At 39.8% G+C, this 14,753-nt stretch overlaps 1 protein-coding gene across 1 annotated transcript in view; it reads right to left on the bottom strand.

Moving 5' to 3' along the window:
• Positions 1-6,252, bottom strand: part of MEP1B (meprin A subunit beta) — a 28,438-nt gene extending 22,186 nt beyond the window's left edge. Inside the window, exons 1-4 of the mRNA XM_033060711.1 lie at positions 6,109-6,252; positions 4,835-5,005; positions 4,203-4,377; positions 2,856-2,962 (exon numbers count right to left, since the gene is read on the bottom strand). Coding sequence (XP_032916602.1) covers positions 2,856-2,962; positions 4,203-4,377; positions 4,835-5,005; positions 6,109-6,252 — 597 coding nt within the window. The remainder of the gene's footprint in view (positions 1-2,855; positions 2,963-4,202; positions 4,378-4,834; positions 5,006-6,108) is intronic.
• Positions 6,253-14,753: the final 8,501 nt, after the last annotated feature.

Here is a 14,753-nt window from a genome sequence, read left to right as displayed (position 1 = left end):
AGAGTGGTGACTCTTAAAACCCCAGTATCATTGTGGAAAATTGACTGACTCCAATAAAACTAGTTTCAGGGTTGGGCAGGTGCAAATGTTGAAGGACTAATATTGATCTCACATTTCAAAATTAACTGGTGTCATTCAGGTTTACATTGATACACGAGAAATAAGGATGGGGACTTTTGGGAGAAAACCCACAATCATATAACATACAGCTTAATAACTGCAGATATCTTGTTCAGACAAACCATCCTTACATCTGAAATGTCAACAGACTCCTCCTACACATTGAAATTTTGTTGTTCATATATTGTACCATTACAATATATGGCACAAAGTACATAATGTACTTTGTTATCACTGCATAGGACAATTCATTATCACTGTGCATAAAAGTATCTACATATTCAAGTTCTGAAATGAAGGTGCAGCTTGTAAAACAAGTTGCAAATACTTGGGCAAAGTGTGCAACACGCATTTTAAAGACTTCATTTGCTTTTGAACTCCCACTCAAATGGATTTCTGTGAAAAAAAAAAGAATTACAAGTAAAGCTTGCAATACTAAAAATAAAAATCACTTTATTGCATTTTAGGTTAAAAATTATTGATGGAGAAGAAGAACCACACCCATATATGCTGAATCCTCTTATAAGCATTAACAGTGAGTAAAAATTATCTGCAGTTCCGATAACCATTAACTACAATGTACCCATATCTACTAGTCAGAAAGTATAACTGTCCTACAGGTACAAACTGGGTAACTCCTGGAAAAGTTCCTCTAGCAGCAGCAGCAGAAGCTCACAAACTGAGATCAGGAGCTAAGTACTGTGGTACTTTTGGTGTACAAATCAAAATTTGATTCCATGACTGAACAATACTAAATGCAGCAACTCAGTGAAATCCAGGCTGGTCCTCAGTGTCTGAAAACTGCCACTGAATGTTTTATACTAAAGCAATCCCTTCTATCACTTCTTTCCACTGTGTTCCCAACAAAATCAGGTCTTTAGTCCTATGAATCTCAACTCAACAGATCTAAATACTCTGTTTCAAAAGGAGCATCTCTGCATACAAAGTGTCAGTCGATCGCATGGCAGTGACTTTGGTCTCAATACCAGCCTGACAAAATGCACGATGCATTTCTAGGCTGTGAAAGTATTGTAAGCACACTACAAATACATAGTTCATCATCTTGTGCTGTGGAAGGTTGGGTTACCTGAGGTGTGCCAAAGAGGAATTTAATTTAGTCTAATCTACGCACATATGAATTTCTGATAATTTTTAATATCAGTCCCTAATTTTGAACATGGACAACATGTGAATTAAGACATAATGGTTGGTTAAACCATGGCTTGTGAGAGCACACTTAACTGGCAAAAAATTCAAATTTTTTTGAATTGTCTTGGACAGGTGGGAAACATCTCACCTATTGTAATAATGTAAAAATCTGGTGAAGGGACTCAGTAATCAATCAAGAAACAAATAATAATTTATTAATAATTTGTTAATTTGGTAATTCTTACGTGCCAAGAACACCTATGGCACCACCATGATGCCCTGGCATCATCATAAGATGATCCACCTCACCTAGCCTGGACATCTATTCAGATAGAAAATACTCAACTTGTTTGGATGAGACACCTAACTTACCAGTGATTTCTCCAGACTATATTATTTTAGTATTGGCATCCAGAAATTTGAAATTAGTTCTTCCTGGCCATAGACCACATAGAAATGAAATAATTAGCCCTGGTGGTCTCTCATACAAGACCAAGTTTTTAGGAATCAGTTTGATGTCAGAAAACTTCCAGATGTTAGCAATAACCTGTGCCATCTCCTATAGGCTTTAACAAAGCCTTAGGTGGAATCTAAACAAGACTGAGGTTTGAGTTTCCAAAAACTGGGACAGGTAGTGGGAATAGTAGGGAAGGATGGGGCTGGGGTGATGGGGAATACATGAGGACTACAGGAAATTAGGAATGTGAGGCTGAGTGCTCAACTTAGGGAGATGTATGAGCATGTGTCAGTGTCATGGCTGCCACAGATACTTACATTGATAACTCAGATGATGTTATTGCAATTAGGTAATGTCATAAAAAGTAATACCTTAATCTGTAGATTACCCTGAAGATATGAACAGCTGAAACAAAATATCAAGAACCTTCTGGTTTTTGTCCTCTGAACAAGTCATATTGTACATCACCAAAAGTTCCTGACCTCTACAACAAAGCCTCCCAACATGAGCAGAATGCTACATTTCACAAAAAAAGTCAGGTAGTATCAAAATCTCAACTGCCACTTTTTGACGCGAAATATTTCAGCTGGATTGGAGGAACAAGGAGCAGTCATTTCCCAAGTACATCCAGTGGCTAAAAAAGTATAAATTTCAATATCAATTATAGTGTGTTATAGCAAAAAGAACACAAACCAAACCAAATCAAAATAAAAATAAAAAAAACCAAAACCAAAACAAACAAAACCAAAATAAACAAAACAAAACAGGGGAAAAAGGGGGAAAAAACCCCAAACAAAACACAACCAAAACATTCAGACATGGAAACTTGAAATAAATTTCAGTTCTTGATTTTAACCCCAGACTTGCTGTTCTGGTAACTTTGACTACCAGTAGACATTTTGCTTAGATGGGGAACACAAGATAATCTCTTTCCATGTATAGCCAGATCTATGAAAAATAGCAACACTAAGACCCCAAGGAAACAGAAATCATTTATCTCTCCCATGCAGACAACAATAGAATTATATTGTTTCTGCAAAATAAGAATTAAGTCTTTTCCTCTCAAGCTCATCTTAAGCTGCATTATTTACTCAGTCATATAAAGAATATATATTCTTTGTTTTCTTACCAGACTCCAGACCACCTGAAGAAGAAGACAAGTTAAAAGCCCAGACACAGAAAACAAGCCCATGCCGTTCTCTGGTCTACAGTTTTGTGGATACAATTTTACATCAACTTGGTATTTAAGATATCATAAATCAAAACCTTTGTCCTCTCAATGATTAACTCACCTACCTTAACCTACTTCTTTCTTGTCAAGTAAGCACATCATTGTCAAGTAAGTCCATCATTACTGCATTGCAATAACAATAACAGAAACACCTCAATTATTTTTCAGAACAGCTATGAGGAAAAGCGTTGGAGACAAATTAAAGTACAGGATGAAATGGAAATAAGAAAAAGGAAATACAAGGGAAAGACACACTGAAACACAGGAAATTCCATCTAAATTTAAGAATTTTTTCTTTTCTCTTTGTGTTTTTAAGCACTAGGGCAAGCTGCCCAGAGAAGTTGTGGAGTCTCTCTCCTTGATGACAATCAAAACACAACCAGACACAAATCTGAGTGACCTGCTGCAGGTAATCCCCAGCAGGACTACAGGGGAACTGAACTAGGACATCTCCAGAGGTGCCTTCCCACCTCAGTCATCCTGTGATTCAGAGAATAAAGCTGGCACTAAAACCTTTTGAACAACAGAAAACTAACAAGACTCTTGGTAAGATATTAATATATTGATAATTGAGAATTTTTGACAGAAATTGAAAATGAGAAATGTGTGTGCATAAAAAAAATCTGTCAGCAACATAATTTCAGTATCCTGCTTTTGGAAAATGCAAAGCTATTTCTATTGTTGATACATGTGAGACACTGCATTTATCACTAGTGTAAGTAATGGCATCGCTCTGGATTACTTAAAGATTCCATTCAAATGAATTTTTTAAATGTCAGTACCATTGTACTGTCACCATTGTCTGTGACTCTTGGGTATTTCTTTCAAATTTAACCATCTCTTCTACTTCCTAGCTGTGAGTGAGAGCTAGAATTGCCACAACTTCTTCTTATGCTTAAACTGCAGGTACTTCTGGCAATTGCATGGTCAGGCTTTGCTAACTTTTTACTTTGCCAGACCAACTACATGTATAGACCAATACAAAAATTAAGAATGGCATTTAGATTTTTTTTAATTTCAAATTCAGAATCACAAAATTTTTATATCAAAATTAATAACGTTGCATTCTATTTTAAGTATCAGAGCTGATAAGATCCTAAGTAATGAGCACACCTAAGCCATTTATCATGCTCAGATCCATACTTGTTTCATTGCTGATACATGAGAAGTAGCAGTTGTAGATATTATTGTTCTTATAATGGTCTTTTTCTATTAAAGCAACTAAATGTTATATCCCCTACTCACCAATAATGATGGTGGCAACTGTTCTGAAATCAGGGATGTTTGGTAGGTCAAAAAGCTCTTTTGTCAAGATTTCTTCTGCAAGTTCAGCAGCCTTTGAAGTCTGCATGTTGTCATCTCCAGCTGCTGGGAGATGATTGGTACGGGGTCTGGAGGATGCCCGTGCACAAAAAAACCCCTGAAACCCAAATGTGATTGCAAAGCAGATTTGTTTTAATTAGATGCAGTCGCAAATAATACATACCAACCCCTGGGTTTTTTGAAAAGCTGCTGAGCAGGAGAAGGAGATGGAGCATGGTGCTCAGGTGGGAGGGGCAGGCAGGCACTGCACCTTCAGGGAGTCCCCTGGGTCGAAATGGCATGCATCTTGTCCTCTTCTGCCCTTCCACTCCAGAGCCACACCTCATATCTCCTCCTCTTGGAGTGGAATTTTTCTAGTTACGACATCATCTCACACTTGGCCAGAGTGTGAGATGAGACCATAACGGCTCATGATGCCACCTTCATGTTAACAACAGCTCCATTGTATATTGTTCTCCTTTCCCAGGTTAAGTTCCCAAAACATTGTTTCTCTTAAGGGTCAAATTCCCACCAGTTAAACAATAAGGATTTCTTCATTACCTTTTCTTTATTACCTGGTCGACATGCCCAGCAGTGGACCAAATATGGCAGGGCCTTAGACCCGACTTTGGACCCTGACACATGCGACCGTGTGATCCGCGGTTGGAACATGCCAATATTCCACCGTACGAACAACTGTACAATGCAACGGGGTATCTACTGAAGATCAGTTCAATGATACTAAACTAGAAATACAACAAATGTACATAGAAACCCAGCACTTAAGGCAAAAATAACACTAATCCCTTTTCCAACCAATTCCAACACGATGACCCTACAGAAAACCAGGATTCCACCTGGTGTCTACTACAAAATGTTGAGTAAGTGTCCGTAATTCGTAATCATGCATGGACAGAGTTAAAATGGTCACTTAAGCTTATACAACATAACTTATCAAAATCTTCACATCCATGCTCATGTGTTAAAAGCTAAAAATCAATTGCTGCTCGATTTTGCAGCATAGCATGTTTAATGCTGTCTATATCAATTAACAAATCAGATATAGCTGTGCTGGTAGAATTGATAACTTTGCTAACCAACAACTAACTCTATTCAGGCTCATGAGGGTTTGTACACTTGCAACCCCAGGAACCAACGAAGAGGCAGTGATTGTCTTGGCAGTGTTCTAGACTTTTGCAGTATTTTTGTAGGCAGGGATAAAAACATGTCTGCCCTGAGTATAGCAGTGCTGAGTTTGGTTTTGTTGGGTGCATACTGAAGTAGTTATATTTGGAGATAAGAAGGTTTGTTTTCTTAGAGTGCATGGACTACCTTTGATTGCCATTGGCACTCTTGGCCTAGGCTCGGTCCAGGCAGATTAAGAAGATACCTTGCGGGAGTTGCATATATGTAATAAAACGCAGGGTTAGCTGTGCTAGGGTTGAAGTATACCAGCATGAAGTATTTTAATACCATGGTATTGTGTCATTGACTCACCCAGTTATAGGGCTATTTCTTGTGCTAATGAATTTAAAGGTGGTACAATTATCTGCATTCAAGGTGCCTAAAATCTGCAACTCCTTTGAGGGTAAACAGGGGATTTCCTGACTGTTGTTGCCAGGATCCAGTAGCTGGGCAGGCCACAGATGCAGGGGTGCTGTTACATAAATGTTGCAGCTCGTGGGCAGTGAGAGCAACACGGATCAGACACATCTTGAGTGGGTTCTGAGGCACAGCAGTGCTGAGGCATTGAAAGGTCTGGTTCCCTTAGCCAGAGTCACCCAGATGTTTTTTCCAAGTGGGATATGAGCCTGAGGAACCCTGTTAAAACAAACAGAAGAAAAGTCACCTTCCCACCTCTTTTTCCACTCCCACCTGTTACTCCTGTGACAGAAGTGTTTAGCAGGTACTCAGCACCACTGCTGTTCTGGAATGGCGATAGCAACCTGCTTTCTGCTGCTATCACCTCAGCCGCCATAGAACCAGGTTCCATGGCGGGTGCATACTACACCTTTGCACCTGAAAAGTAAAACTGCACCTTGAATGGATAGGGAGGGCATAATCCAAAAGAAAATTGACCCAGTAATTCCACTGGGGAGTATACAAGTAGAAGGAGTGGTGTTCCTAATGCCTAAAGTGAGTGGATGTTAATTTTCTTATTTTTTAAAACAGTGCAACCACAGAATAACTCCTCTGAAACAAAAGTAGAAACAATTTTAAAAACAAACTATATACATCTGAAAATGTCCCTGCTTTTCTCATCCTTCCTCTACACAAAGAGTCTTTTAATCAGGAGGATTTTAGTTTTATCCATAGGCATCCAGCCCATATGAGCCAAAACCATCCCACAATGATAACCAAAGTACAGTCAGTAGAAACAATAGGGAGTGTTGTTTCAACATTGGCATACACTGTGAAGGAGAGGAAAGATAACTTCCAGAACAACAGTTTTATTCAACAATGGTGAGAAATATGAACCGAGTTTTGTTTTAAATCAATATTGAAGGCAGCTCAGTATAATATTACAAATCATAAAAATAGAAGAAGTATGAAAATTACTTAAAGTGATGATTACAAATAAAGTAATATTATTAAAATGTTAGATCAAGCTACAGAAAATGTTTTTTAAGTTTCTTGTGCCACTCTTGAAAGCCTTGTGGATAGGCTTACTATCAAGGCTATGAAAACAGCAAAGGTCATAATTTTCAGAGCAGATGAAACTTGGTGATTTACATTAGAAGTACTAACAACTCCACGAAACTGCTGTAGGAGCTGGGTATTTGGCTCTGTAACCTGCAATACCCCAGTATGACATAGTATCTTTCAGGAGATAAACTACATCACATCAGGACCTCAGTGGACATGTTCACATTGTGCTTAGCTCCTGGACAATCTCCCAGGTAGAAGTCACCTAGCTACTTTGCTCTCCAGTTTTCCTTTGAAGGAAATCGGCCAGGTCTATTCACATCAAAGCACGAGGGTAGCTCTGTGGATAGCTCTCTACCAACCCTCCCAAAAAGATAGTACGGACCAGCCTGTACTCTGTAGGTTCTGCTCAGTGTAGTTCTCCAACGCTATTGCAAAAAACTTCACATTCTTTTCCACCATACTTCAGAACTTGCAGAACATACTTTGAGATTCATGTAATGAAATCTCCACTCCAAAAAACTGAAACACAAGTTACGTGACGCACTTTGATTGGAAAAACACATAAAAAACAGCAACTTGTAAGGGCTGCTTTTGTGCTGTGTGTATAAAGAATTTAACACTACAAATCCACTTACTACTAACGCAGGGTTGAAAGCAAAATATAAAAAGCACTTGCTTGTAACAAATCATTAATAGTTGCTTGGATTTTTTGCATCTCTTCCTGGAATCTTAATTCTGGCATGTAGCCACTGTGTGGTGTCAAAAGCCCAATCAGTAGGTTTCTTTGATTCCCAGCACTTCCCCAGGGGTTCCACTCCCCAAGGCTACCTAGCTGCCTTACTTTTCAATTATCTCATCCAGAGGATTTCCTGTTTCATTAATCAAAAGGGTCATTACTACATTTCTATATGCTGGGGGAGCAATCTTAATCAGTCTATTTCTCACGATAACAAATGGGGACTTTGCATCAGTGTCAGTGTCCCCAGTAAAAAATGCTGCTTTCACTCCTTCCTCCTTCATTCGCTGCATACAATCTCACAAGGTACACCATGGACACTCAGACCCTGGTTAAGTACTTTCTGTAGGGTATTTAATACTACATCCCTGAGCAACCATGGCTAGCAAATGAACATCCTGTGCATTAGTTTTAAATGCATTCTCTTTAAAAGAAATTTTGGCTTAGCACCAAGAATTTCTTTCAATCTCCAGCATCCAAGGTTATGAACAAGAGTTATAGATTGCTTAAAGAATCATCAGCAAGGGTATCAGCGAAAACTAGATTTCATATTAAGTTACAGCATGACAAAGTTTGTTGACAAGATTCACTCTACTACTACAGAACAGTTAAGGTACCCCAAGTTAAAACAAACAACAACAAAACCCAATAAAGCCAAATTGAAACAGAATTGAACCAGAACTATCTGTGTGTGTGTGTGTGTGTAACAAAAGGACAGTGAGGCAAGGATAAAAATGAATAAGGCTTAAAAGCTTAATATCACTCAACAGAACTTACACTTTAAACTTAAAAATTTAACAGAGGAACAGCACAACTTATGCCTAACTTAATTTAAAACTTAAACTTCAGTTATACCTTAATTGTAAGCATTTAACAGAGTAATCATGCAGCATTTAAACTAACTTACAATTTAAAACTTAAACTTACAGGCCTAACTTACTGAGATCTCAGATTGCAGTGCAGCAGCAGCAGCTACAAACACTTGCCTTTGCAACATTATATTGGTCCTCAAAGTTCTATGTCCTTGTTTTGTTTGACTGTTTTTCAAGCTCTGTGTTCTTTTCAAATTTCTTTGTAACTTTGTATGTAAATAACAGGCATTCTGTCATACATCCAGCATGGAAAAGCCACTCTTTAGAGCGTTTCTGAGGAGCTTGCACAAACTTTCCCCAATATTTCAACACTTCCATGGGACCTTTAGCCTCCCATGGCTTGGGCTCAATACCTGCACAAGTTTCTAGCTTGTCCCAAAATGTGCTCCTTGGTTCCGGTGTCCAGCCCGGTTGCTCCACTGGTGGAGCCATAGCCTGAGGCTCCTTTTCGTGAAACATCTTTACCAATGCACTCATACAAGGATGTGATAACAACAACAAAAATAGTGAGGGCAGTAACTCTGTTCTAGTGGTATCGTCCAGAGACACCAAAAATGCAAAGACTAAGAGTTCTTTCTGATGGAATCTGAAATGTACTTGAGCTGCATTTACAATACACTGCTCAAATGTATGACAGTGATTACACTTTGGACACAGAAAAACATAACTAAGTTCTCACACACAACTGGGTACCCAGACCAAGACCTCCCATATGCTGCACACACAGAGAGCAGTGTTTCCCAGTACAGCTATGTGTTTTGTTCTCTTGGCACAATCATGTGCCCCACTGCCCAAGCCCTGTCCTTTCTTTACATCAGTTTTTGTGCTCTGGGCATTCCATCCTCATCACCATTAATGTTACGGTTTCTGGAGGATGCCCGTGCACAAAAAAAACTGAAACACAAATGTGATTGCAAAGCAGATTTGTTTCTATTAGATGCAGTTGCAAATAATACATACCAACCCTTGGGTTTTTTGAAAAACTGGTGAACAGGAGAAGGAGATAGAGCATGCTGCCCAGGTGAGAGGGGCAGACAGGCACTGCACCTTCAGGGAATCCCCTGGACTCCTTGAAATTTTGTGCATCTTGTCCTCTTCTGCCCCTCCACCCCAGAGCCGCACCTCATATCTCCTCCTCTTGGAGTGGAATCTTTCCAGTTGCAATGACATCTCACACTTGGCCAGAGCATGAGTTGAGGCCACAACAACTTACAAATCCACCTTCATGTTAACAACAGCCCCATTGTATATTGTTCTCCTTTCACAGGTTAAGTTCCCATCAATTGACTAAATACGTTTCTTCTCTTAAGGGTCAAGTTCTCACCAGTTAAACAATAAGGATTTCTTCAATGACTTTTCTTCATTGTCTTATCTTGTCACTGTGCACAACAGCAGACCAAATATGGCAGGGCCTTAGACCCGACTTTGGTTCCTGACACTGATGGTAATTCTTTTGAAGGCTCCCTGGGTTAGACTGGTCATGTCCACAGTAACCATTACTTCAAACTAACTGGAACAGATCCATACATTGAAACACATGGTGGTAAGAACCTGGCATCTATGCTGTACAAATCTCAAAGGGTTCTGCTTTAGTCTGGCCCTGATTTGATCCCAAGCACTGGACATCAGTGGTAAGAACTGGACTGCATTAGGCAGGGATCTGCAGAGCATATTCTGGATTAGCTTCAAAACAAAGGAATTCAATTTATACATGTCAGAACTACTCCTTGATGTGAGTGAAACCATAGTAAATAGAAACGGTAATGATGATAATGCTTGCTTTAAAAATACACTCCTTATTACAACTGAAAAACTGTACCCATTGTTTCTTGATTATAGCACCTTACAAAGGCTTTTCATAGATGGTGAACTCAACAGAAATAGCACAATTTTGGTCTTACTATTTGATTTTGTAAGAAAGCCTAACACTCTGCTTTTCTGCTCCCCTTTAAATGGAAATAATCACTACAATTGCTCTCTGTTCCCCATCCCCACTTCTAAAATGTAACAACCACTACTAGGAGCTCACTCCAAATTCTTGTCAATAGTAGGTAGAGGGATGAAGGGTTGTGTGAACCTCTGTGTCATGACCACTGTTGCTTTCAGGACTGGCTAAAAAGTGAGTTACCTAAAAAAAATATTAGCAGGTGTGGGAAATGGCATATAGTGACACCAGTGAGAAAAGGCATGAAAGTTATATGCTAACACACAGTGCTGTTTCATTAAATAAACTCAAAGTTTTGACACCTCAACTGGTCATCTGCTAAAATAAAACAAGATACAATGTGTTGGAAGATAAGCCTTGACAGCAATTGAAAAATAAATAATATGTTAATCAGGACTTTATAAATATAAATAATGTTAATAAATAATATGAACATCAGGACTTCTTAGACAAGTTCTTGGCAGAAAATTCAGCGTCACCCAGTAAGTAGCTAAAATGGACTTTTCCATACTTGTGGAAAATAAAGTAATTCATATACGGACAGTCTTCAGGAAGTTTTTTACTACCTAACCAAGGAAGATCTTTTCAATAAACCTAATCTACTTTTGTAACCTGTGTTCAGGCAATATACCTACCCCTCATATTTGATCAGGGTTTTCCTACAGGACTTCTTGCATTTTTCTTACCAGATGAATACAGCCACACCATACCACCAAGACTGAGGACCACAGTAAGAAATAAGTGATTATTACTGGAGATTAATTAATAAAGAGTAGTGTAGCTTACTTGAATAGACAGTGCATTTTCAGAAGAACAAGAACGGTAGTCTTAGATTATGTCTTTGTTCCACAGCTACCAGGGCATGTATATTGAGGTATGGTTGAGCACCTGGTCAAGGTAGCTCAGGTTGCAAGCTGCAGATTGAGGTGCCTGAGAGTGTTGTGAATGCTTAGGCTGAGTTGTTCCCTTAACATATGACAGCCAACATAATGCATGTCCTTTCTTGAATTCAAGAATGTTGTTTCCAGTAACATTTTGATCTGCAAGTGGACCACCACTATCCTGATTGCAAGCTCTGAGTCTGAAGAAAAATAAAACACAAAGGAGTAGAAGGAGGTCTTTAACTGGTCGATTGCTTTTTCCTTTCTTGCAATTCTTTGCCTTGAGCATGTTTCACAACTTTTACAAGTGCTAAGATATCTAATGAGCCCTGAGTAACTATAAGAGACACCTGCAAAATCTGAGCCTTTGCCAGTCAATTACATTTCTTTCCCCACAGACTCTCATGCTTTAACGCTGCTAGGAGAAACAAGGAAAATGAAAGACATCAGAGCTTGTTGTGGAGCTTGCTGCAGATCTATTGCAAGTGACTGCCTGGATCTCCTGCTGAGCTTGCTTTGAGAGCATCAGAGAGACGGAGAGCATCCCAGAGCAGACTGCATGTTCCCTGGGGCAGACACCATGTCATCATGCCTTCCTAGTGGCACTGTTGCCTGTGGGCTCTTCCACAGCACAGTAATAAAGACACTGCAGTGTTTTTCCCCTGCCTAGCTGCAGAAGGAACATTCGTCATGGGAAGCATCACCTGTTTTACACTTCGTTGTAAAGCTACAAAGCTTTATCATAATCTGTGAAGAGACAGTAATGGGGGAGAGAGATTGGGAAAAATTAGTGGAGGAGGGCAAGGATGCTCTCTTAAAAGCCAAAGGAACTTAATTGCAAAACACAATTTCAGCTAACTACTGAGAACCATAAACCCAAGTAAAATTAGCTCCATACATATAGTGATTTTTTAGAATTTTTGGTAGGTACTTTCATATTTGAATAGCTTTGTTAATCTTCTGTAAGGTAGCAGAGACGCTTTAGTAATTTTGCCATCTGTATAGTACTCAGCCAAAAGTAGCGATTCGTGTCTGCTCGTTGACATTTGGGTGTAACCTGTCTGATTGCAAGTTTCAATGTCAGCTTCAAGTGATATGGATTCATTACATAACGTGAAAAGTGCTGGTTTGCAGAACAATACGTGTCCCACTCACAGCAGTGCTTATAGTTCAAACGTGAAAAAAGCAGGAGGATACTTAGATGGTCTATTACCCTCAGATAGTGGATTGTCCCTTGCCCTGCCTCAAGATTCCTGCATTATCTTGCACAAATTAGGTTCACTTTTTCAATTATCTCCCAAACAGAGATACTGTTGCAGTGTTATCTCCTTGGCCGATGAGGCAAAAGCAGCAATCAAGATAAGAGTTGGCAGATAAACCTGAAAGATAACAGGCCCTCAATCCAATTCAGAATGTTACAAGTTGAACACCTAAATATTTCAAGTGAGGAAGCTCCAGTGTTTACAAACCTAGCAAGTTGCGTGGGATGTAATGTAAAAGAGTGAAAGTTATACCAGATATCAAACACAAGTGTTCCAACTACTTGCAGAGGAGAAAACAAGGCATGTTTGCTTTCATTAAGAGTTTATTGAGAAAACGGAGCAGACCTTCAGCTTCCTCACACTGCTTAGCTACAGGTAAATTAAAAAGCAAGGTTAAAAAGCAAGTGGCAGAAGCTTGGGTATAACATTGCACACCTTCCTGCCCACTGTCACCTCAGACATAGTTTGACCACCATTTTTTGTATGTGTAAGAAAACAGTATTTCTTAAATTAAATAACTACTCATAAAGGATTACATCTCCTTCCCTCTCCCAGGGTGCTGAATCATGTCTGACATGTTTTTACACAAACACATTTCACACTAAATATGAATCAGATCACGGTGTGAAACGAACTGTCACTGATGAGCAGCTGCTAAAGAGGCTGTGGCTGCCCACTACCCTGCCACTGCAGCAGCACACTCGAGACTTCATTCCTTCTCAGTCGAGGCAACAGAAGCCCTGGCTGTACGATTCCTCCCGTCATAGCAGAGGGCTGTCCCAACCCCAGACTATTGGGGGTGCTACGAAGGGATAACGCAGGGGCACCTGGCAGACCTCACAGCACCGCGGCAGGTGGAATTAGCGGGGGCGATGCCGTGCGACTGCTGTGCAGTCTCACAGAGCGAGAAGCCAGCAAGGAGCACTTGTCCCTGTCGCAGAATGCATCAGTCCCCGTGTGCCCCCGTGTGCCTCCTGCCTGCACTGCAGCGCCCGAGCGGCCTCTGCAGAACGCCCTTGGGCAAGGAGAGCTCCGGCAAGTACACGGCGTTTGCAGGAACGCGTCGCGTCTGATGTCCGCTCGCCAACAGGGGAGCACTCCATCCTTCCCAGAGTGGAGCCCGGGGACAACACTGCTTTAAAGCAATGTAAGTATATCTGTAATTTTAAGCTTTTAAAGTAAGTTGCAAGTATTCTTTCTGTAGAATGGAATGACCCCAGCCAGTCTCTTAGCCTCCCCAAAACCCATAAAATATTTATTGCATCTTATGAAACATCAGGAGAGAAATTCTGTATCTTATAGAGTTTCAGAGACAACTAGTTATTGAATTATCACCCTTAAATACTTATTTAGAGAGTACCCAAAAATATTCAGTGCCCTCTGGTGGTTTGAATTATAAAAGACAGGAAAAAAAAATCATAAAAGAAACTACTTGAGTTTGATCAGTCTCACAACTCAGACGACACAAAAATTTCACCCTCTGTGGCAGCAGGGCCACAGTGGTTATCCTGGAGAAAAAACATCCTCCACTCTTCAGTCCATACCTGCAAAATCTGAGAACCTAACACAAGGTTTCCCTGGCAAAAAAGGGTGCTATTGCCATCAAAGAACGGGGCTTTGTGAACAAAGTTTTTGATTTTCAACCTGATTCTAGTCTCTCCAATCCTAAACCAGATCCTCTCCTTACAGAAAACAACAAAGTAAATGCCTTAAAATGTGTTTAAAACCAATAAAATCTATCTGCTAAGACTTTCAGATTATTTCCAAGTGCAAACACACTCTGAGAAACATAAACTCCTCTAGCCATAAAAGTAAATGTGTCTGGAGAACTCTGGAAATTATTGCTGCTAAGCTTCTTAGTTTCTGTATTTACCCATGTGGCCCACACCAGCCACACATTAAAGGGCACAGCCAGAGGAGCTTATAAAACATGCAGAATATGAAACAATAATTAGTAGCCAAGTAATATAATCATAGCAGTTTAATTGCTGACTACTTTAAAAGAGAGAAAAAGGAGTAGGAGGGAAATGGGTAGTGTATATTTACTGGAACTGGTGTAGGGAAATGCACATAGAGGAACAGAGGCGGTGAGACACTGTAAGAGGTTACCCAAAAAGTTGTCAACACCCCAGCTGTGCAAGTGTTCAAG

Source organism: Catharus ustulatus, chromosome 1 (assembly GCF_009819885.2).
Source record: "Catharus ustulatus isolate bCatUst1 chromosome 1, bCatUst1.pri.v2, whole genome shotgun sequence".
NCBI classification, from domain to species: Eukaryota; Metazoa; Chordata; class Aves; order Passeriformes; family Turdidae; genus Catharus; species Catharus ustulatus.
This window is presented reverse-complemented; position numbering and strand designations above follow the sequence as displayed.